The following is a 23,266-nucleotide window of genomic DNA, read 5'->3' as shown; positions in this document are numbered from 1 at the left end:
CCCCAGTCCATTGATGCTGGAGGAAAGTGTCAATCATGTTGGGCAGGGACAAGTAACCAAGTAAAGCCAATCATAATCCTCCATGTCCCCAGCCAGGATGGTTTATCTAGGGCTGGACACCTGATCTGACATGGATCAATCAGAGCCCTCCCTGGTACCTTGACATTTTCTGAGCTTCTTTCCTTATGGGTTAGACCCCTTGGAGATATATGTGTAGAAGCCTGAAGGAAGAATGCTGTCAGGCTAAGAGAATCAAAGATGAGAGAAGGGAAAGAGGGACGGAGAGAAAGAGTGAGCTGATGGCTTCTGATTTATTGGGTCCATTCACTGAGATGTGTGGATCTGCTCTGCTGTCTGTGTCCCAGATCCCCCGTATTCTTCCCAAAAGTCTCCCTTTTCCTTGAAGCCAGTTGGAGTTGGTCTCCTTTTACTAGTGGTTCACATGAGGCTCTAGATCCTGCTGGATTATGAAGCACCTCCCGAACCCAAAGAGACGCACCCATTTGTATTAGCACCATTGGGAATGGAATCCTTTCTTCTTTACTTAGAATAGGGCTTTGCAGAGCACCAAACACAGTCCACAACCATCCCTGCGCGGGAGTGCCGTATGTGTGAGTGAGTGTGTGTTTAGAGTGCGCCTGATTGATTCCTGAAGCAGCCCCAGCATTTACACTGCGGGAGCCAGGCCAATCCTGCTGTTTCCCCAATCGTAAACCGAGAAATACAGCCTCAGGAAGACGTCACCAAGAATCCAGGTTTCCGGGTCCTTCAAGGGCTTTGGGTGCTCTCGAAAGTTGATGATACAGGGGCCCTTAGGGCTCTGGGGAAGATGGCAATGCATGCCTGTCAACCTGAGTCTTTACCTGCCACCCCCCTCCTTATCCAGAAATGGCAGCTTCTCAGATCAATGTCCCTTCATTAATAAGAAGCAAGTGGCTTTGTTAGAAGCTGAGGAAGGGGGGTGCCCATCCAAGAACAAGAACGGCCAACACATGTGATTGCCCTGAAGGATGGGGGTGGAGGAGGGAAAGATTGGAGTTTTGGATTAGCAGATGAAAGCTAGTATACAGAGGATGGATAGACAACAAGGTCCTCCTGTATAGCACAAGGAAGTATATTCAATATCCCTTGAGAAACCATAATGGAAAAGAATAAGGAAAAGAACAAGGAAAAGAACAAATATATATACGGCAAATTGACTCATTTATATAAGTGAGTCAATTTGCTGTACAGCAGAAAGTAACAGAACTTTGTAACTCAACTATACTTAAATAGAAAAAAAAAAAAAAGGACAAGAATGGCCTGTAGTTCCCCTGTTTCTTTCCTTTGACCCATGCTCAGTGTTTCCTCTGCAGAGAATGCCTTTTCTTCTCCCTCTTCCCCTCCCTTTTCTTTAAGACTGTGCTCCACCCCTCTAGAAAGACTTCCTGGACCCATGCTCACCCTCCCTGGCCACCCCAGGTTGGGTTTGGTGACTTAACCTTGTGCTCCCCTCGTCTCTAGCCCTCATCACCCCTAATCTGGACGTGGCACCACTTGGCACAACCCCTGGCAGTGCCATTTGTAGGGAGTCCAGTGTAGATTTGCCTCAACCCAAGCAGGCCTCCTCATGCCTCCATGAGTCTGGGGGTTTTGAATTACTGAAATTCCCTCTCTTCCTCAAAGCCTTCTTTGAGCCCATTGGCCTCCTCTGAAGACCCATAAGGAGCTGACATTAAGCCTCAACCCTGTGCTGGGGCTGTGCAGTCACTGCGCACCCTTTACTCAGGTGAGCATCCAACCTCCCCACAGAGGGGTCTGGAAGCCCAGCTCACAGAGGGGGACCTGGGGCTTAGCAAGGGGAAGTTACAGCTGAGGACTAGCGGAACCATGTAATAGATCATCCACCAGGACACTGGAGATTGGAAGGGAGACTGTTAATCATTACATTGAGACAACACACTGAGACTGTCCCCAACCAGCCCCACTGGTCACTTGGCCTATTTCAGGGATTGCTTGAGCTGACTTTCTTTGTTCATCCATTTGAGGGCTCTGGTGGAACTGAGGCTCTTTGAGGGCAGTGGACCTTATTTTTCCCCTTTTCTTGTGCCTCACACCATGCCAGTACGGAGTGGTGTCTCCATTTATGCCAGGATGATGGATGTCCAGTCTGCCCTCTACTCTCAAGATTTTAGTTTCATGGGAGACACTGGACCAACCACAGGGGCTCAGCAGCATCTGCAGGGGTGTGGCTTGGCCTGCAGAGGGCCCTCTCCTCCCAGCAAAGCCCAAAGGTTCCTGCCAGTCCCAAATTTGAGAACTAGCACCCAGGGTTGACCCCTCACCTTCCAAATGTAGGCTTCAGCGGGCACTGGGTAATCAGAGCCATTGATGTTGATACTGAAGGTAGGCAGTTGAGTGATGTTGCTACATGGGACCATGTACTGTTAGAGAAAGCAGAGAGAAGTTGTCCCAGCTGATCCTTGGTGTGTGGAGAGCCCCCGGAGTGACCACATAGCATGTCACTTCACCTCTCGACCAAAAGGTATGGCCTTGATGAGCTTCTGGATGGTGGTGACCATTGTGGTTGGGCCAACCAGCAACGAAGTCCCGGTATCCAGAATGGCCTGGCAGCCATTGAAGCAACCAATAGCCACTCCATCCATGGAGATGCTGAGAGACAGTGGAAAAAGGGGGCACCAGGATCACTCTGATGTCTCCCCCATGACTGCCTCCCTCCCTGACTGTCTCCAAAACAGCCCTTCAGCTCATGTCCTGAATCTGTTTTCCTTTGCTCTGGTCATGTAACCTTCTTGGACTTCCTTTCAATTTTTGAATGTAGCAGATTCTTTTGTGCCTTATGATCTTGGCATGTGCTGGTCGCCCTTCAAAGAAGACATCCATCCCCTTTGTCTAGCTAATTTATCCTCCTCTTCCAGGTTCCAGCTTCAAGGTTACTTTTTCAAGGACGTCTTCCCCCACATTAGATCAGGCTCCTGTCTTGGTCTCTCTGTCTACACTCTTCCTCATTTGTAGAAGTACCAAAATGGTAGTTCATTATTTGTGTGACTCATTTCATGTATGTCTGCCTCACCTGACGTAAGAGCAAGTTGTATGGTCAGTGCAACTAGTGCCCAGCACCCAGTGAATGCACAATGTCTGTTTGTTGAGTGAGCGAATGAATGGAGTGAAGAAATGAATGAGGAACAACCAGAGTCCTGTGTCTGGTGTCTGAGCAGTAAGGGTTCAACCCACGCAGTGAAGATTGCCATTCTCTGGAGAAGCAGATGCTCACAGTGTTGAGAAGGGAAAAACAGGCTGCCCTGGGAGGGGTTGACTCCCAGCACAGCCCCCTCACTTGGCTTAGACACTGAGACAACTGGCCAGGCGATGCCAAATCTATCCCGGGGGGCCTCCAAAGGACCCGTAAGCTTCTGTCTGAAGGTATCACACAGAATCCCAGCAGTTATTGCCCCTTGTTCTCAGGCCACTCCGTGATACCAGCTTCCTGATTCTCTCTGTCACAGCCCCTGCCCCACTGTGTGCCCAGGATATGGGGTTGGGTGGCAAGGGGTTGGGGGAGTGTCTATTTGTATGAGTTGTGTTCTGGTCTCAAGAATGCAGCCCACCTCTCTCCATTGCTGGTAAGCTTCTCCATAAGGACTCAGTTTTCCCAGTTTGTCCAGGACTTTCCCTGTGTTTCAATTAGCAGTTTTGTGTAATACGAACTCCCTCAGTCCCGGTAGCCCTGGAGAGTTGGTCATCTGATGACAAGCCTGTTTATGCTGGTGAATTTCTCCCTGATCCTCTTTTCCTCACACTTTAGGGTCCCCAAACCATGCCAGCTGCCTCAAAGGGCAGTGGGTGCAGGCCTCTCCAGGCTGCACACATGTCTCCATACCCTGTTCAGGATGCTGGTCATGGTCGTCGATGGGAGATCTGGGGTGATATGATCCTGTGGGCCGTGTGTGTATCTGTGTGCTTGTGTGTCTGTGTGTGTATCTGTGTGTTTGTGCCTGTGTGTCTCTGTTTGTGTCCATGTGTGTCCATGTGTGTCTTTGTGTGTTTGTGTATATTTATTTGTGTTCCTGTGCCTGTTTATATATGTGCCTGTGTGTGTTTATATGCGTGGAGCGTATGTCTCTTTGTGTGACTGTGTGTCTTTGTGTACATTTGTGTGTGTCTGCATGTGTCCATGTGCACATGTGGGAGTTAAACTTGGGGTGCCCATTAGAGGGAGAGGCTTACCGGTTCATGGTTATCTGCCAGTGGTGGGTTCGGGACACTGGTATCCACTTGAGCTCTCCTCTGTGGTAGCTGTGGTCCACCCCACCAAACATCACCACGCTGCCATTCTCCTTCTGGCTGAGGAGAGAAGGAGGAGGGAGGGCTCCTTGTCATAGAATAACAGCACTCACTGTCTGAGGGCTGCACTTATCCACCCACCAGGCACTAGTATGGTCCCCGTATTACAGATGTGGATATTGAGGCATGGAGGGATTAATTGCCCGGCAAAGGCCGGTCACCTGCTAATGAATGGCACAGAAGAGGTTCGAAGCCCGGAAGCTGGCCAGGCTCCGACCACTCATCCTTCTGAAGAGAGCCTGGTCCTTTCCGGCAACCAGAGTGCTCAGAGATACCCTCAGAGCCACCAGGCTCGAGGGGTCTGGCCTCCCCTTTGTGTAGCCTGTTGTTTTTCAGAAAAGCCGAGGCTGGAAGACATTAAGGCTTTGGGTTCAGGCTAACTCAGGGTTGGCTTCATAAGCTTGTGACCTGGGCCATCCATGGGGCCCCACTCTCAGGAGGGTCCCATGCCTTTGCTCTCCCTGTCTTGAAATTCTTAATACTTTTTGAACAGGAAGTCCTACGTATTCATTTTGTACTAGCTCCTGTCAATTTTGTAGCTGGTCCTAGGCTCTTGGTTAAATGTTAGTGAGGAAGTAAACATTCCTGCCATCCATCTCCTTCCTTCCATATCAAATTCATCAGCAAATCCTGTTGTCTTTTCCTCCAACCTTTATCCTGACACCTTTAATTTCTCTCCCTGTTCCATCTACCCCCGTGGACCAAGCTGCTACTCTTGAGCCCATGAGCATGGTTGTGTTCCAATAAAATTTTATTTAGAGAAACCAGTGGCAGGGCCAGATGTAGCCCTGTGGCCATAGTTGTGGTGGGTTAGACAGTCCCTCAGGAAGGTTCTGGATCAGATGGTCTATAATTTTTCATGCAACTGAGAGGATCTTACACCTGATTTACAGAGAGTGCTTGCTTGTCCAGCTCAGACTTACTTGCTCAAGTAGAAGGCAAAGACAGGCTGAGAAATGATGCCTTGTGTCTTCAAGTTGTCTAAGACGGGGGTAGTCCTTTTGCGTGCAAGGCTGGGATAGGCCAGGCCCAGGACGCCATCAAAGGGTACACGATCCAACTGTATTTGTTTCTCGCTCAGGCCAAATTCCTGGCCCAGGATGACAAGGTTCCCGATCTGAGGGAGAGGAGAGTGTTCCCACATAAAGGTTTGGGAAATGGGGCTGGGACTGATCTGGGCTGGAGATGCCATGAGGAACACAGAGAAAACCTGAGGCCTGGCTGTGTCCTGGGTGGACCTCAGATGGATAGACCAAGCTGGGACAGGGATTCAGATTCTATTTTTGCAGGGCTGTGGATTTTAACCAACCCCTGATCCTCCTCCACACACTCTCTGAAGGGAGTCAAATTGGCCTCCTGCTTTCTGTAAAGGTGGGGAAACTGAGACTCAGGACAGGACCAAATGGTTCCCACTTGAGGACAAAATGAGTAGAGAGCAGGGTCGTCTTGTCCTTGGCATCACTATGATCAGATGACAGAAATGGACTGAATTCATTGCAATGCATTGTGGATTCTCCACCTGCCCAGGAAGGCAGAAGCCCAGTATACAATGTTGCTGCCAGAGTTCTTATGAAAATTCCACCTGGGCAACATGTTTTTGGGGATGTGTGTGCCTTAGAGAGACAGAGATACAGAGACAGAGACAGATAGAGACAGAGACAAAGACAGACAGAGACAGAGACAGAGAGTGGAGAGTACTCAGCCCCATTGGTGGAGGCAGACCATAGATTTTATTGGACTCTCGAGAGCCCCCTAGAGTGAGAACCAATTTATCAGGCCCCTCCCCTGGCCCCTGCTTTCCTTGCCCAGATGTCTGAAGACCTCGGCTGCCCCCAGGAGCCCAAGATCACTTTCATTCTCCCAAATACCCCACACTTGCACGAATCTTAACTGGCCAGCCCAGCTCCACTGCTTACCAGATGCCTGACCTTGCCAAGGCCCTGGTGGTCTGCACCTCAGTTCCCTCCTCTGTATAATGGAGCTAATCATAGTCTTGCTCTGTGGGGTCGTTGCAGGATTAAACATGTTATTTCCATGAAAGTCTCAACAAAGTGTGAGAACAGAAAGGTGGGTGCTTCCCCCCCCCCCCCCCGCTCCCAGAAAAATGAACCTTGAGCTGCTCATGGGCAAAGGAGCTACAAATCCACTCCCCAAGCCACTCTCTGGGTTAGCCAATCTGGGAGTGTGTGTGTCAGCAGGGGCCCTGCCTCCCCAGGGACAAGTTTTGCAACGCGGGGGCCAGCCACTAGGGTCTTTGGGAAAAATGGGGCCGACCACTTGGTGCTGCATGTGTTTTGTAAGGAGTGGTAGCTCCCAGAGCCAGTCGTGACTCAGCTTCTGGTTTCAGTTACCCGAACGGTGTCACAGCCAAGAGATCCAACAATCCTCCCAGTGTGGTATTTGAGGGTGAAGAGCCGTCTTGTACGTCTGAAGGTTCTGGACAAGTGAGGGTTGAAGCGCTTGTTTGCAGCTGCAGAGACAAGGGATAAGTGGCCCTCAGTGCCAAGGATAGGCGGCTGGAGGAGTGAGTGTAAGATGTGTGGGGGTGGGGGTCAGCGGCAGGTACTCACAGCAGGGCTGACTGGAGCAGACGACGGAGGACACCCACAAGTCAGAGGAGCCGGTGTCAAAGACGACCCTGAATTCCTGAGGGGGGGTTCCAATGGTGATGTTTCCAAAGTAGACCATCTATGGGGGCCGGGGAGGGGTTGTTAGGGCAGGCCTGGCTGCCCTGGCCGGCCATGATTCTCGGAATGCTGCGTCTGTCCAGGTGTCCCATGTCTCCTGAAATCACTTTCTACCACTCCACCTCACAGCCTCTGCTCAGATCAGTGCATTCATTTGTTTTTGTTTTTTTTTTCCCCCATGTGCTAACTTACGTCCCCAACCAGGGATTAAACATGTATCAGTGCAGTTTTAGCACAGAGTCTTACCCACTGGACCTCCAGGGAAGTCTGGGTGCCTTCATCTGAGAAGTTCTCCAGTCTCCCCTTCAAGGCCCAGCCTGAGTGTTTCCTTCTCCAGGTGGCCCTCTTAGGTCACCCAAGGCACTTCCTCTAAACTCAGACTGTGTCCTATTAACACCACTCAGTTGGTCCTTTTGCGGGACGTGAATTTACTCTTTGTCTATCACTCAGCCTGGCCTATGCATTCTTGAAGGATAGATTAGACATTTTAAAAAATCTGTAACAATAACCAGAATCTTAGCTATTTATGGCATCACAGACCATAGGGTTCAGTAACATTTTTGGTGTTCTTCTTGGATCACTGGGGGCTGGCCTTCCTCTGCCTGGGGTTTCAAACTTGATGTGCAGTTGGCTTTATCTTTTGATCAGACATGGCTCACCTTTCGCCTGTAACTCTGTGGCTAACTTACTTCAGAAAGAACAATCTCTCTCACAGTAATGACATATCTTTGGCACAAAAATGCATGTTTACCTGCTCCCTGGTCATTGCTGGGCCCAATCACCACAGACCCAGAGCTCAGGATGAGAGTACCTTCTACCCTGGGTCCTAGTCCCCCAGTGGTTCTGCTTTTTGCAGGAACCCCATCCCAACAATCAGCCTGGTACTTCGAAGTGAACCCCAGTGCTAGGCCAGAGCACCAGTAGGCACTCTGGAGCGGCATCCTCCCAAGACACTCACGTTCAGGTAGTTCCTCAGGGGGTGAAGAGAAATTTTCGGGTCATCAGTGGCATTCTGGGACCTGTCATCAGTGTTCTCCTCCAGGAAATTTGTCAGCAGGTTTTTCTCCCTGAGGGTTTCTCTCAAGGTCTTGATCTTCGTTAAGGGGATTCTTTCACCAAATTTTGGGAAAAGGAAACAAAGAAGGTGCAGTAATCAGCTGTCCTTGTTATTGTACTACTGTCAAACTTTGCATGATAATGTATTTTTCCAGAATTTTTATGTGTGTCGTGTTATTATCAGGCCGCCATGCAAAGACCAGGGTAAAGACTTTGGTTTGAATGCTGGTTCTGTTGTGTAATCTTGGGTAAGACATATGACCATTTGGAGTCTCAATTTCCCCATTGGTAAAAAGGTAGAATATAATAACCCCCAACTCCATATAGAATGTTGTGGGTATTAAGTGAGATGATGGATATAATGTATGTGATACGTAAGAATTCTCAATAAGGGCAGCCATTACCATTGGTATTGCCATCCCACTGTATCTTTTCCAAAGAAGCTCTGGGAAGGAGGTAGAAGGAGGATCATTATCTTCTTTTTTACAGGGGAGGAAATGGAAATTCAGGGAGTTTGTGAATTGGCTTTGGTCACCCTCCTTGTTAGAGGTAAAACAGCCTAGAAATAGCCTTCCTGATCTTTCTTCAGGGCCCAAGCAGAAGAGAGGGGTGCGAGAGGAAGCCATGAGATGTGGTATAAATAAGGAAATGAAGAGGCTAGAGAAGCAAGGAAGAGTTAAAAGAGGAAGAGAAAACTCAGATATTTTTGCACCCACAGAGAAAACCAAAGAGATGGAGAGATAAGAGAGAGACATACAGAGATGAAGACACAGACACATTCACACCGAAATGGAGAGAGAGCAGAGAGAAGACCTACAAGCAAATACAGGAGAAGTGCTCTTCCATAGGACCACACTTACAGTGGCAGGTGTGGTGCGCTGAACAATTCAGAGTACCACTTTCACGTAGCTCATGATGTGACTGGCAACCCCAGAGTTGTGCAACCCTGCAGGCTGACTCTAAGCCCTTGGGCTTCTCGGTGCCCATGGCAAGATACTCATAAATAAGTGTGAGTTGATCTTGAAGACTGTAAGGGAATGAGTATATTTCCTTCTAACTCTGATAGGTGGAAGAATAAGAGGACAAGGAAAACCACAGAAAGAGAGGTGATGACACATACAGTCCCTGTACTTACATGACTAGGCACTCTGAGAGGGCCACCAGCCCGAGGATTCTAAGCCACTTCATGTTTCTTTCTGGGCTGAAATTACTTAGGAAAGAGCATGCAGTGGTGGCCAGAAGCTCCTAGTTATATATGCTCTGACCTGCCCTAATTGTCCCCTTTTGGCCACCAATGGACCTGAAAAGAAATATGAACCTGTCGATAAAATCTTTACCTCCATTGGTGTCCTAGGGGTGTGCACGTGGAAAATTCTCAGAATACATAGGTTTCTACTGTAATCTCTTCCTTGGGGCTTTGCTGCAAAATGAAATTGACCTGCATGGACTAACTAAGAGTGGGGAGACTCTTACCAACTTGAAGATAAGACAGTGGTAGTAATGGGCTAAAAGTAAATGCTAGGGGCCATTCTTGACATTTGTGATCTCATGTGGTCTTCCTAGCAAATTCATGAGATGTACATTGCTGTCCTCAGTCAGAGAGGAGATTGCTAGGAGGAAAAGATTTCAAATGACAAAGTGAAGGCTTAGGGGAATCCCAGTGACCTACTAGTGAGTGGCTTTAGGTAGCGGCATAAATGGCACAGATTGGGGGCACTTTTGATGCCAATATGCATCAAAAATCTAAGCTAGAGTTGTATTTCAATTGCAGAATTTCACTATTGGAAGAAATGTGGTGCATGCATCCACAAGGTACTTCATATCATCCAACAAACATATACGGAGCACCCAGTGTACTGGGATCTGGGTTAGATGCTGCAAAGTTAATGTTGAGTAAGACACAGGTGGTCCTTATCTTCAGGGAGATAACAGTCTAGGGCAGTTCTCACAAACTCATGGCCCAGGAGGCAAGAAAAATGAATGGAAAGGCTGGACAGGCATCATGGTTGGGGCAGGCAGCACATGCCCTGTCAGTGGGGGCAGCCTCTGCTTAGCTCCAACCAGTGACTACATGTTGGAAAGCGGTCTCGTTGGCCAGGTTTACAAGAGAAGTCAGAAGTCTGGATATTTATGTAAAATATCCTGATTTTAAATTTTATCAAGTTTTTTTTTTTTCTTCTTCACAAAATGTAGTGTGAGCCAAACCTGAAACAACTGTGTACTGGATTCAGCCTGCAGACTGTGCAGGTCTTTATTTCTCCCCTAGAAGTGAGAGTAGAGAGGGACAGAGAGGGTTCAATTCATGTCCATTGACTGAATCAGAAACTGATTTCAACTTAACCATGTTAATTTCCCTTCCATTTGTAAAAAAAAATCATCAGGATCATTCAGCTGCTGAATTGAGTAATGTTCACTTGCTGAGCATCTGATATAATTCCCCAATAGGATCCATGGCTTTAAATATTTTGTCAACCAAACCAGTCATGGAAAGGAATAATTTTTCAGTGTCTTCTCTCTCAAAAAAGTCTCAAAAAACCACTCAGAACTCCTTCTCAGCCTGAGTTGAACAAGCTACGTGTTAAAGTGTTATTCCAGCCAAAGTAAAGACAATGGAGTTTTATAGCTCCTTCTGGGATTCCCAGGACCCAGATGTTCCTGCATGTGTTGTACCCAGGCCTGTCCCTTGGGTAGAACAAAGGGAGTCTGGACTGGTAACCAGATAGGTGATAGATGGGGTGCTGCGTCTTCCTACTGATTTTTGCACATTGTTAAATTTGGATTTTTGTGGTTCCATCCCTATGGAGGGTATTTGACGGCACCTAGCAAATGACACACACAAAAACCACTTAGCTCAGCCATTCTACTTCAAGGGACTAATCCCAAAGATATACTGGCAAAAATATAAAAAGACATATCCACAAGGTATTTACTGCAACATTGTTTGTAAAAGCCAATGATTAGAAACATACCTGATGTGCCCATCCACTGGGGAGCTTTGAATGAGGCAGAGGGCAACTGAGCAATTGGGTACAATGGGGATGGAGGGAGGCATGGAATGGGTGAGATCTTCAGGTTATACTTTTTAGTTCTGAGAAAAGAAGGATCACAACGGTGCTTACAGTTTGTTGCTTTTCCATTTACATATATGTCTATTTTCAATAAGAAAGATGGCAAGAATAAACCAAAAGCTAATAAAAATTGTAAGTTATGGGGGAGGGAGAGGGACAGAAGTGAGATATCTCTGGTTTTATAGTTTGAGTTTACAACCATGTAAATGTGTTACAGAATCAAAAAGATAGGTAAACAAGTCCATCTAAATTGAGAGCTATGAGAAATGAACCTCATTCTATCAAGTTGGTGACATAGCCGCACAGAACAAAACATTACTTAAGTGGCTTCAAAATGCAGAGTTTTGACTACGTTCAGATTGAGATATCTCCTGAGCACAAAGACAAACAAACAAAGATACCCTCCCTTAGAAACAAAACCAAAAGAGAAAACAAAGAAATCTGAAACTATATCCAACGTCTTATTTTTGGCGATATTGCTGCTGTTGTTGTGTAAGTATGATAAGTATGTGTATACAAGTTAAAGAAAGTAAGTAAGTAACCTCATGTTGTTATGAAGAAAGACTTTCAGTGGAAGAGACAAAGGAGATATAAGTGTACAACCAAAAAGCTTAAGTAAATCCCTGTAGTCTTAAAACTTGAATTGGATGTATAAGTTGTATCAATGAATTTTTTTTCCTTTTTTTTTCTTAAAAATTAATGTTTGCTTCTTGGCTCTGACCACTGAAAAGCCTAGAAGGAATGGCAACGTGATAACAGTGAGTATCCTGAGGCCTAGCTTGTGGCCTCTAAATACCATTTCCCATGAGACCATCCAGAGATTCTTGATGAAATTCACGGCTGGGCCAAGAAATGCACAAGATAAGCCTGAGAATCTTGAATGACCAGAAAGTCGAGGGCCTTCAGAGACCAGCAGTGGCCAGACAAAATGTGTAGGAATCAATATGAAGGGGCCAAAATTGGGACAATTTTGAAACAGGAGGGAAGGGGGCAGGGCACAACCTTTGAAAGAATGACATAGCCCGAGGACATGACATAAACTGAAGAAAACCAATTGGGTCCAAGATGGGAGACAAGTTGACTTCCACTAGACCTTGGGCCTAAGTAACACAAGCATAAGGATCAAAAAGTGGGGTGTGAAATGGGCAGAAGACCTAAATAGACATTTCTCCAAAGAAGACATACAGATGGCCAACAAACACATGAAAAGATGCTCAACATCACTAGTCATCAGAGAAATGCAAGTCAAAGCCACAATGAGGTATCACCTCACACCCATCAGAATGGCCATCATCACAAAGTCTGGAAACCACAAATGTTGGAGAGGGTGTGGAGAAAAGGGAACTCTCCTGCACTGTTGGTGGGAATGTAAGTTGGTACAGCCACTATGGAAAACAATTTGGAGGTTCCTTAAAAAACTACAAATAGAACTACCATATGATCCAGTAATCCCACTCCTGGGCATATACCCAGAGAAAACCATAATCCCAAAAGAAACTTGTACCATAATGTTTATTGCAGCACTATTTACAATAGCCAGGACATGGAAACAACCTAAATGCCCATCAACAAATGAATGGATACAGAAGATGTGGCATATATATACAATGGAATATTACTCAGCTATAAAAAGGGAGGAGATGGAGCTATATGTAATGAGGTGGATAGAACTACAATCTGTCATACATAGTGAAGTAAGTCAGAAAGAGAAGGACAAATATTGTATGCTAACTCACATATATGGAATCTAAAAATGGTACTGATGAACTCAGTGACAAGAACAAGGATGCAGATACAGAGAATGGACTGGAGAACTCGAGGTATGGGAGGGGGCGGGGGGTGAAGGGGAAACTGAGATGAAGCGAGAGAGTAGCACAGACATATATATACTACCAAGTGTAAAATAGTCAGTGGGAAGTTGTTGTGTAACAAAGGGAGTCCAACTCGAGGATGGAAGATGCCTTAGAGGACGGGGGCAGGGAGGGTGGGGGGGACTCGAGGTGGGGGAGTCAAGGAAGGGAGGGCATATGGGGATATGTGTATAAAAACAGATGATTGAACCTGGTGTACCCCCCAAAAAAATAAAAAAATAAAAAAAATAAAAAAAATAAAAAAAAGTGGGGTGTGGCCCAATTCCTGGAAATCCCTGACCCTTGCTGAAATAGCTGGAATACTCATCTCACTCATTAGCCTATGAAAGTACCCACCTCTGTAAAAACTGACAACCCCATACCCTGGTGCCTTTCTCATCTTCTGAGATGGCCCACCGTCTGTCTGTGGAGTGTGTTTTTGTCTAAATATATCCACTTCTTACCTATTAGTTTGTCTCTCACTGAATTTTTTCTGGGATGAGACATCAAGACACTGACCTTCCTTGAGTTTTGAAACCAGGTGTGTGATCTCAGGTGGACAACTTTTGGTTTTGGCCAGGTTCGAGTCCTGGCTGCACCGATTCAAATCCCAATCAGGGTTTTGGCTGGGCTTGTGTCCTGACATGTGGGTTCAAGTTTCACCCTGATGTGTACAGTTTTAGCTGGTGACTACAAATGACAGTGATAAGATAAGAGAATGTTGAGAGTTAGATCTTGGTCCTAAAGAGGACTGTGGTACTGATCTCAGAGAGGCAACAGTGAGTGGTGGTGTGAAGCAAGATCTTAATTCCCTGCCAGGATTTGAACGTGGGTAGCCTGGGTGAAAACCCGGAGTCCTAGCAAGCAGCCCAGCAAGGGTAGAGGCTAGAAGCTATTTTTCCCTGGCTCTTGCCCCCATTGAAAAATGCTTTTCTCACGGAGGCTCAAATTGTAAACGCAGGTACAAAGTTTAGTATTAGAGACATAGCATAGAAACAGGTGGGAGAGCACACAGAGAAACAATTGGTTAAGAAAGAAGCAAGGCAGAGATGCACAGCTGGTGACAAATGGTGTGAGCATCATTCCTAATGAGGGGGAACCCGGTAAAGAGGTGATTAAGTTACTTATATAGGGCAGTTCTTCCAGGTCTTTGTTTGCTTGTTGGCCAGTTATATGGTTTCTTTTTTAAAATTTATTTATTTATTGGCTGCTTTGGGTCTTCATTGCTGCATACAGGGTTCCTCTAGTTGTGGTGCAGGGGCTACTCTTCATTGTGGTATGAGGGTTCCTTATTGTGGTGGCTTCTCTTGTTGCTGAGCATGGGCTCTAGGCCCATGGGCTTCAGTAGCTGTGGCACACTGGCTGAACAGTTTTGCCTCACAGGCTGTAGAGTGCAGACTCAATAGTTGTGGCACACTGGCTAAGTTGGTCCGCAGTTGTGGGATCTTCCTGGAGCAGGGATCAAAGCTGTTTCCCCTGCATTGGCGGGTGAATTTTTAACCACTCCACCACCAGGGAAGTCCTCAATTATCTGGTCTCTTTCTTCACATCTGGCCTGTCCCAGGAGCCTCCCCATCATGCATGCACACTTTTTTCCCAGATGGATTTCAGCCCAGACGCCTATGGGAAAGCCTTAGCACGTCATAATATGGGGTGATGTCCCCTCCTTTTTGACCTTCAAGGAGCCTTTCTGTGCATGCGTAATGTCTCCCTTGTCCCAAGGATGGGAACTGTATGACCTCTTGCTTTCTTAACAGGATTTAGCCCCTCCCTATCCCTGCCATATAAGTGTCGAATATTCAGTTATTTACCCTATTCCTGTTGCTGTTTCTTATGTTGAAGTGCAGATATCAAAGTATAGACAGGAGTCCAGTCATCAATATGTAGTCCTGGAGCCCGTTTGTCTCTTGCCTCAGGAAATGTAATGTAGGGACTGGTAATCAATGTCCAGCCTGGAGCTCATCTTCTTCTCTGCCTCATGAGATGTACATAGGTGGCCAGTTGTAAATGCCTAGACTGGAGCACATTTATCTCATATCTCAAATCCCCCCTCAGAAATGAGAACCCCAATAAATCTTTATTGGAACTATGTAGGGCAAAGTTATGTCTTCTGCAGCTTCTTCATGCTGGTGTGCAGCTTGTAGACCCTACCTAGTTGCTGTTACAGAGATCTCATCCTGTCTTATTAAGGGGCCCAGGGTGACTTCTGTTGTTTTTTCAGCAGGATCTGTTATGAGAAGTGTCTAGAATCTCTGCATCACCATCACCTTGTCTGGGAACCCATTCTGTCCTCAGAAAGAACAAACTAGACAAGTAGTTTAAGAAGGCAGGGGCCAAAGATCAGTAAAGTTTATTGTAACCAGAGGTCCAAGCAGGTATAGTAAAGGTGGGGTTACCCTGTCCTAAGGAATGGAGCCGTTTGGCATGGTCATATTTACTTTTGATGTCCTATTCTATTAGCCCAGTATAATTGATGTAGGTATAACAGACCCAGCTCGAAGTTGTTGGAGGAGTGACAACCTGAACATTAATAGAAAAAGAAATCACATTTTTTAGGAGAAAAAGCCTGAAAAGTAGTGTGGATCTGGCACTTTGGAAAACTTGTAGCCAGGTAGCCAGTTGTCTAGTTTCATCTAAGTAGGTTTTAACCTTTGATGTGGTATGAACACATAGATAACAGGATATATTGGCCTGAAAATTTTCTCATTGTCAAAGCAAATCTTACTCTTAATGATGTTGGTGATTTTATAGGTATGAGAAGAAGCAAGAATTTGAGCTCATAAAATCTTTCTGAACATATTTAACTATCCGGAGACCTGTGTTCTACCAGTTTTTTGCAGAGCACAGAGTGCCTCATTTTTGATTTCTTCACTGAACTTCTTTCAGGGGGGCTTGAAGTTCAGCAGCTGTAGAGACCGTGATTTAGTCCTTGTAGAGGTGGATAGCAAGCGTCACTTTGCAGTTAAAGGGGTCCCTTCATGGTCATAAGTTTGCCCATGGTTTGGGGGGCATTTCATGACCATATCATCCCACGGTGCTAGGAAGGCTCATTCCTATGTCCGGTGGAATTTCATTGAAGGCCATTCAATGTGCCGTTCCTTGAGTTGGCCCTGCTAACAGTAGCCAAAAACCACTGGACCACCTGTCTAGTCTTTTATGATCCAGGAGATTATTCCCTCTTGTTGCATCTTTCCATATCTAGAGTTACACTCTTACCATCACTGATCTCACATGGAAGTATATATCATCATTTTATTAGAGGCTCAATCACACATTTGGTAATGCAAGAAACAACAATTTCTTGAAATAGGTGATATAGAAAATAATATAGCTAGCAGTATTAGTGAGGTCATATGTAAGAATTTAAGTCAAGAACTTCCATTAAGTGCAGCCTAATATATATCCAGGTTATCTGACTTAGTCTGTTCTGTAGTAATCCTTATTTTTCAGGGAAATTGTATATTGGTATTGTTCATAAGGCATTAAGCCCAATTTCCTAGTGTAACTAGACTGATGATCCTTAGTATGGTTTAATTGTTCCCAGCACAGAGGAGCTGATAATGCTGCTGAGAATCTAAGAGGTTTTAATCTCAGGAGGGAGCGGGTAGAGAGAAAACTTAATGTTTTAATTTTACCCACAGGTGTAAATTAGCAAATTGTTGTAAAGCATAAGTAGCTTGAGGAGAAGAGCTTCTTTTTATCTGTCAAAAAACAGAGAAGAAAAGCCAGAAATATGTCAGACAAAATTCAGAAAAAATATCTCATATTTAGCAGTTCGATTAATCCCACGTAATTAACTTTTGTTCTATTTGAGTCTAATAACGTGGGTACCTTGACCTCTGGAGACTGTAAAAGACATACACCAAGTGGATAGCACATCTATAACTATTATTTTCATTGTGAGGGCATCAGCCCTGCAGCCAGAAAATGCTTTAATCCATAAAAATTAAAAAATAAATGAGGTGTGTCAGGGAGCTGGGAAAAGGGAAATGGCCATCTTGCATTTCCCATAGCCTTTACTGTTTATTTTACAGCCTTTGTTGACCCATTTTCTATTCCTTGATTTAGGAGTAGAACGTTGTCATGCTTTAAGGAGATCAGAATAGCAAAAGTCTGAAAATGAGGGTTTCAGTTTTCTAGAAGCAGAATGATCTTCATCTACACGTGCCATAGTCTTCATTGATCATTGTGAAATATTACTTATTCCCCCAACCAAAGTAACAAAAGAGCTGAAAAGCAGATATAAATCAATTAAAGGCTAGGTAATTAACACAGTCTGTTGGAGGAAAAGCAGCATCCAAAGAAAACTTTGTTTTCTTAACAGAGAGTGACAGCCAAATTCCAGTCTGGTACCAGTGTTCTGTTAATAACATATTTATTTGCCTTATTAATTTTAATTTAATCTTAGAAAGTCCTTTTTATAAATCTTGAAAAGGTAGTATCTTTGCAAAGGGATCAGATTGAAACCATAGCTGCGTATAATGATCAAAGCCACAAGAAGGCATGTTTAAAATCTGATTACAATGCAATTGATGAATTAACTTGGTTACGTTTGGGACATACAACATTTTTAGATAATAACTAAAACTGTTACTGATTAAGTTTTATTGGGACTTTTTAGAATTTTAGGAACTCCATATTATTTCTAGAATACCCACATTAGCAAACAATTACCATACAATATCAAAAGGGTTTGAAACACTCAATCAAATAGGATAAAACATCTCAGTGTGGCACCAAACACATTTATTAATAGTTTTAAACCTTTTGTTTATCTCTAAAAGGAAGCCAATGTTCAATAATTAACATTTTAGTATCTTGTTTTATTCCTAAAAAGTTCACCCAAATTACATTTCTCATTTGCATTTTTTCCCTAAAAGTTTCTTTACATTGAATTATTTTCCTTGCTGACAAATTTGCTACATATAGCTTATATTAAACCCGGGCACAATAAAAGTGTTATACTTAATGCTGATGACTTTAAAGACATCTGTATTAATTTGATTAACAAAAATTAATATGAGATATTAACTTAATATTGAATATTTCCCAGTTCCTATCAACCTGAAATTTTTTCAGCTTAATTTCTGTTGTAATTAAAACTGTTTGATTTGTAAGTGGTTACTTTTCTTTAAGCCAATTAAATAGAGCTCATTTAGAAATTAACCTCAGCAATAGTATCCAATGACAGACTCATACTGAGACATACACATATACCCATAAAGACAGAGATCTCATAATTTCTGCTAGAGATTTGGCCCCCATCTGCCCCCCCCCCCCCTTTTCTTTCTCTTGACTTGAAGTTGTATTAACCCAAGGCTGAAGTCTCAGGCAAAGTGGGCTGTGATTGTATATCAAGGGCCTGATAGGAGTTAACTTCAAGCTTTCTCCTAGGCATATTTTTCTTCTTTCAGCCTCAGAATTCTGAAAAAGAGCAAGCTAGCTGCTTTTAATTGCTTATGCAAAAAGAACTTTTTTTGTCATGTAAAAAATTTTATCTTTACCAATTTTCTCCGGAATCTAAAAAAATATTTTGTCCACATTATTAAGTCATCCTTCTCTTTTTGTAGTAATGGTTTCATAGCTAAAATTTTAAGAAGATAGTACTCAAATTGGCTGTGATAGTAGGGGCAACCTGGCTGATAAAATGTTGTCCCAGCAGGGGTTGTCCCTCTGGGTAGGAGGGGTCATGTTTGATCAGAAAAATATGAAGGAGTCAGGGAAATTTCAGGAGTAGGGGTAGCTGGGTCCCCACCCCTGAGAGTTGGGAGAAGTTAGAAGGGAATTCTTTAGAATTTTAGGAGAGTTTTTCTGATTCTTTGGGCTTTTGATTAGAGGAGAAAATCCTGAACAAAAGAGAACCTCAGTCCATTTTCCTATCCTGTGGCAATAAAGGTCTAATTGTAAGAGGTCCATTTTTAGGCCATTTTACCATCCCCCAACTTAAATAATGGCCAGGCATTGCTACAGTAGAATCTAAATTTTTATCTTTTCTCAGCACATCTGGCTTAGAAAGGGGATCCTCCCAGGTCAAGTAACCTGCAACCAAGGACAGGGCAGTGCTCCTAGAATGGAATCCAGCATCCTAGAAATGCTTGCTAGGAGGCTGGTGCCTGAAGGGATGTGGGGTGTCCCCTTAATTCCCTTCAAACCTGGTGGGGTTTTAAGCACATTTGCCCACTGAAGGCTGACCAGATGTCTCTGGCCCCCATTGAAGCCTCATGCAAGGCACCCAACCCAGCAGGGACGGAGAAGGGCTTTTGAACCAGTGCAGACCGGTTGCCAGAACTTTTCTTAGGATGAATCCATTGTCTATAGGGCTTACTATGCTGGAGTGTATTCCTGGAGACTGAGCATCTTTAAAGCCTAGGACATAGGCTATTGGAAGTGGCCAGTCCAATAGGTAGTCTGTTCCAGGCTATGGGCTGTTAAGGCCTGGAGTGAAGGCAGAACTCCTGGAGGAGCTGGCGTTGGCCACAATGGAAAATGCCACAGGGGTGAGGATCTGAGGGCTGAGAGATGGGAGTATTCCCATAGAGGATCTTTGGACACAGAGTAAGGTGGGAGAGTTATCAGCAGAGGAACCCCAAATCTATCACCATGTTTGTTTGGCATCTAAGATACAATTGAAGCAGACATAAAGCTTATGTGAAAAAGAAGCCTTGTTTCCTGAGTAGAGTAGGGGAGAAAATCACAGGAAAAAAAAGTGAAGGGTTTAGTGTGTGCCTGGCAGGCTGCTTGTGGAGAAAGACACTGGAAGGTAGCAGGCCCCATTGGAGGTAGTTTTTCTTCCCTGAGAAACAAATTGTGGTGCATAGGAGGGTGCAATTGGTAGAAGACAGTGGCAGGCACTGAGCTTGGGCTCCAGGTACATTGCTTGCTGATGAAGAACTGCTTGGGTGCAGGGCATGCTGGTAGTTGTAGTTTAGGCAGAGAGAGAGAGAGAAGGGGATTGAAGGGTTCAGAGATTTTGAGCAAAGGAACGAAAGAGGAAGCGCAAGTGTGAGAGAGAAGAGGCCCCTTGGACTCATGAACTGAGAGAGCTAAGATGAAGCCCTGCCTGCCCTGGAAATAGAACAAAGCAGAGAGCTGAGAGCAAGCAAGTTTTCATGAGAGAGAGAGTGAATGTCAGAAGTCCCCAGCCAGCAGTTTTGGAGAGACCTGCAACTTATCTTAAATACCTGGGTTTCAGCACCATTTGATCCCAGAGAGATAGCCGTAAGCAGTGGGGTGAATCGAGATCTTAATTCACTGCCCAGGAATTGAATCTCAGTAGCCTTCATTGAAACTAGGAGTTCTAGCCACCGGACCAGCAAGGGCTAGAGAATAGAAGCTATTTGTCTCTGGTTCTTGTCCCAAGTGAAAAATGCATTTCTCATGAAGGCCAAAACTCTAAAAGCAGGTACATAGTTTATTATTAGAGATACAGCATAACAACAAATAGGAGAACACACAGAGAAACAATCTGTTTACTTAAGACAGAAGGAAGGCAGAGATGCACACCCGGAGAGATATTGTGTGGGTGTTTTCTGTAATGAGGAGGAGTGCAGTAAAGAGGTGGTTAAAAAAGTCTATGGCCAGATGGCTTCACAGGTGAATTCTATCAAACATTTTGAGTAGAGCTAACACCTATCCTTATCAAACACTTGCAATATATAGCAGAAGGAGGAACACTCCCAGATGCCTTCTACAAGGCCACCATCACCCTGATACCAAAACCAGACAAAGATGTCACAAAAAAAGAAAATTACAGGCCAATATCACTGATGAATGTAGATGCAAAATTTCTCAACAAAATTCTAGCAAACAGAATCCAACAGCACATTAAAAAGATCATACACCATGATCAAGTGGAGTGAATCCCTGGAAGGCAAGGATTTGTCAACATACACAAATCAATCAGTGATACATCATATTAACAAACTGAAGGATAAAAATCATATGATAATCTCAATAGAGGCAGAAGAAGCTTTTGACAAAATTCAACAACGATTTATGATTAAAAACTCTGCAGAAAATGGGCATAAAGCAAATTACCTCAACATAATAAAAGCCACATATGACAAACCAACAGCCAACATCATTGTAAATGGTGAAAAACTGAAAGCTTTCCCTCTAAGAACAGAAACAAGACAAGGATGCCCAGTCTCCCCAATAGTCTTCAACATAGTTCTGCAAGTTTTAGCCACAGCAATCAGAGAAGAAAATGAAATAAAAGAAATACAAATTGGAAAAGAAGTAAAATTGTCACTCTTTGCAGATGACATGATTTTATACATAGAAAACCCTAAAGAAGCTTCCAGAAAACTGTAATTACTAATTAATGAATTTAGAAAAGTAGGAGGATACAAAATTAATTGAGAGAAATCTCTTGCATTCCTATACACTAACAATGATAGTGCAGAAAGAGAAATTATGGAAACAGTCCCATTTAGCATTGCAAGGGAAAGAATGAAATACGTAGGAATAAACCTGCCTAAGGAGACAAAAGACCTGTACTCAGAAAGCTATAAGGCACTGATGAAAGAAATCAAAGATGATACAAAGAGATAGGCAGACATACCATGTTCTTGGATTGGAAGAATCAACATTGTGAAAATGACTATCCTACCCAAAGCAATTTACAGATTCAACTCAATCCCTATCAAATTACCAATGGCATTTTTACAGAACCAGAGCAAGAAATTTTATGATTTGTATGGAAAGCCAAAAGATGCCAAATAGCCAAAGCAATCTTGAGAATGAAAGATGAGCTGGAGGAATCAGGCTCCCTGACTTCAAACTATACTACAAGGCTATAGTGATCAAGACAGAATGGTACTGGTACAAAAACAGAAATATAGATCAATAGAATATAAAGAGAGCCCAAAGATAAATCCATGCACATATGGGTACCTTCTCTTTGACAAAGTAGGCAAGAGTACACAATGGAAAAAAGAAACCCTCTTCAATACGTGGTGATGGGGAAAATGGAGCTAATGTAAAAGAATGAACTTAGAACATTTCCCAACACCATACTTAAAAATAAACTCAAAATGGGTTAAAGATCTAAATGTAAGGCCAGACACTATAAATCTCTTAGAGGAAAACATAGGCAGAACACTCTATGACATACATCAAAGCAAGATTCTTTTGGACCCACCTCCTAGAATCATGGAAATAAAATCAAGAATAAACAAATGGGACCTCATGAAACTTAAAAGCTTTTGCAAAGTAAAAGACATCATAAAGAAGAAAAGAAGACAACTCTCAGAATGGGAGAAAATATTTGCCAAGGAAGCAACTGACAAAGGATTAATCTCCAGAATATACAAGCAGGTCATGCAGCTTAATATCAAAAAAGCAGATAACCGAATCAACAAATGGGCAGAAGACCTATATAGACAATTCTCCAAAGAAGACATGCAGATGAGTAACAAACACATGAAAAGATGCTCAACATCGCTAATCATTAGCAAAATGCAAGTGAAAGCCATAATGAGGTATCACCTCACACCGGTCAGAATGGCCATCATCAAAAAATCTAGAAAAAAAGTGCTGGAGAGGATTTGGAGAAAAGGGAACCCTCCTGCAGTGTTGGTGGAAATGTAAATTGGTACATCCACTGTGGAAAACAGTATGGAGTGTCCTTAATATACTACAAATAAAATTACCATTTGACCCAGCAATCCCACTGCTGGGCATATACCCAGAGGAAACCATACTCCAAAAAAAAACATGTACCACAATATTCATTGCAGCACTATTTACAATAGCCAAGACATAGAAGCAACCTGAATGCCGATCAACAGATGAATGGATAAAGAAGATGTGGCACATATATACAATGGAATATTACTCAACCATAAAAAGGAATGAAATTGAGTTATTTGTAGGGAGGTTGGATGGGCCTAGTGTGTGTCATAGAGAGTGAAGTAAGTCAGAAGGAGAAAAACAAATACCATATGCTAACTCATATATATGGAATCTTAAAGAAATTGTACTGATGAACCCAGTGACAGGGCAAAAATTAAGATGCAGTTGTAGAGAATGGACTTGAGGACATGGGTTGGGGCGTGAAGCAGAACCTGGGACGAAATGAGAGAGTAGCATTGACATATATACACTATCAAATGTAAAATAGATAGCTTAGGAAGCTGCTGCTTAATACAGGGATTTCAACTTGATGATAGAGGGGTGGGATAGAGAGATTGGGAGGGAGTCACAGGAGGGAGGGGATATGTGGATATAATTATAAATACAGATAATTCACTTTGGTGTA

General features: G+C 43.9%; 1 protein-coding gene across 1 annotated transcript; it reads right to left on the bottom strand.

Annotated features, from left to right (window-relative positions):
* Positions 1–667: 667 nt before the first annotated feature.
* LOC130848770 (pregnancy-associated glycoprotein 2-like) lies at positions 668–9,275 on the bottom strand. Its single transcript, XM_057727169.1, has 9 exons — positions 9,223–9,275; positions 7,990–8,140; positions 6,915–7,032; positions 6,696–6,814; positions 5,268–5,461; positions 4,228–4,344; positions 2,511–2,652; positions 2,325–2,423; positions 668–820 (listed from the first exon to the last, which is right to left on the bottom strand). Exons 1-9 carry the CDS (start codon positions 9,273–9,275, stop codon positions 668–670), a joined length of 1,146 nt encoding a protein of 381 aa, XP_057583152.1.
* Positions 9,276–23,266: the final 13,991 nt, after the last annotated feature.

The sequence above is a fragment of the Hippopotamus amphibius genome, chromosome 3 (assembly GCF_030028045.1).
Source record: "Hippopotamus amphibius kiboko isolate mHipAmp2 chromosome 3, mHipAmp2.hap2, whole genome shotgun sequence".
NCBI classification, from domain to species: Eukaryota; Metazoa; Chordata; class Mammalia; order Artiodactyla; family Hippopotamidae; genus Hippopotamus; species Hippopotamus amphibius.
This window is presented reverse-complemented; position numbering and strand designations above follow the sequence as displayed.

Coding starts and splice junctions, on each gene's coding strand:
- LOC130848770 (XM_057727169.1), bottom strand. CDS start 9,275: ATGAAGTGGCTTAGAATCCTCGGGCTGGTGGCCCTCTCAGAGTGCCTA. Junction 2,653..4,227: donor TGGCAGATAACCATGAACCG/GTAAGCCTCTCC, acceptor ACTGTCTCTCAG/CATCTCCATGGATGGAGTGG. Junction 821..2,324: donor CTGAAGCCTACATTTGGAAG/GTGAGGGGTCAA, acceptor CATCTTCCCCAG/AGCCCTAAGGGCCCCTGTAT.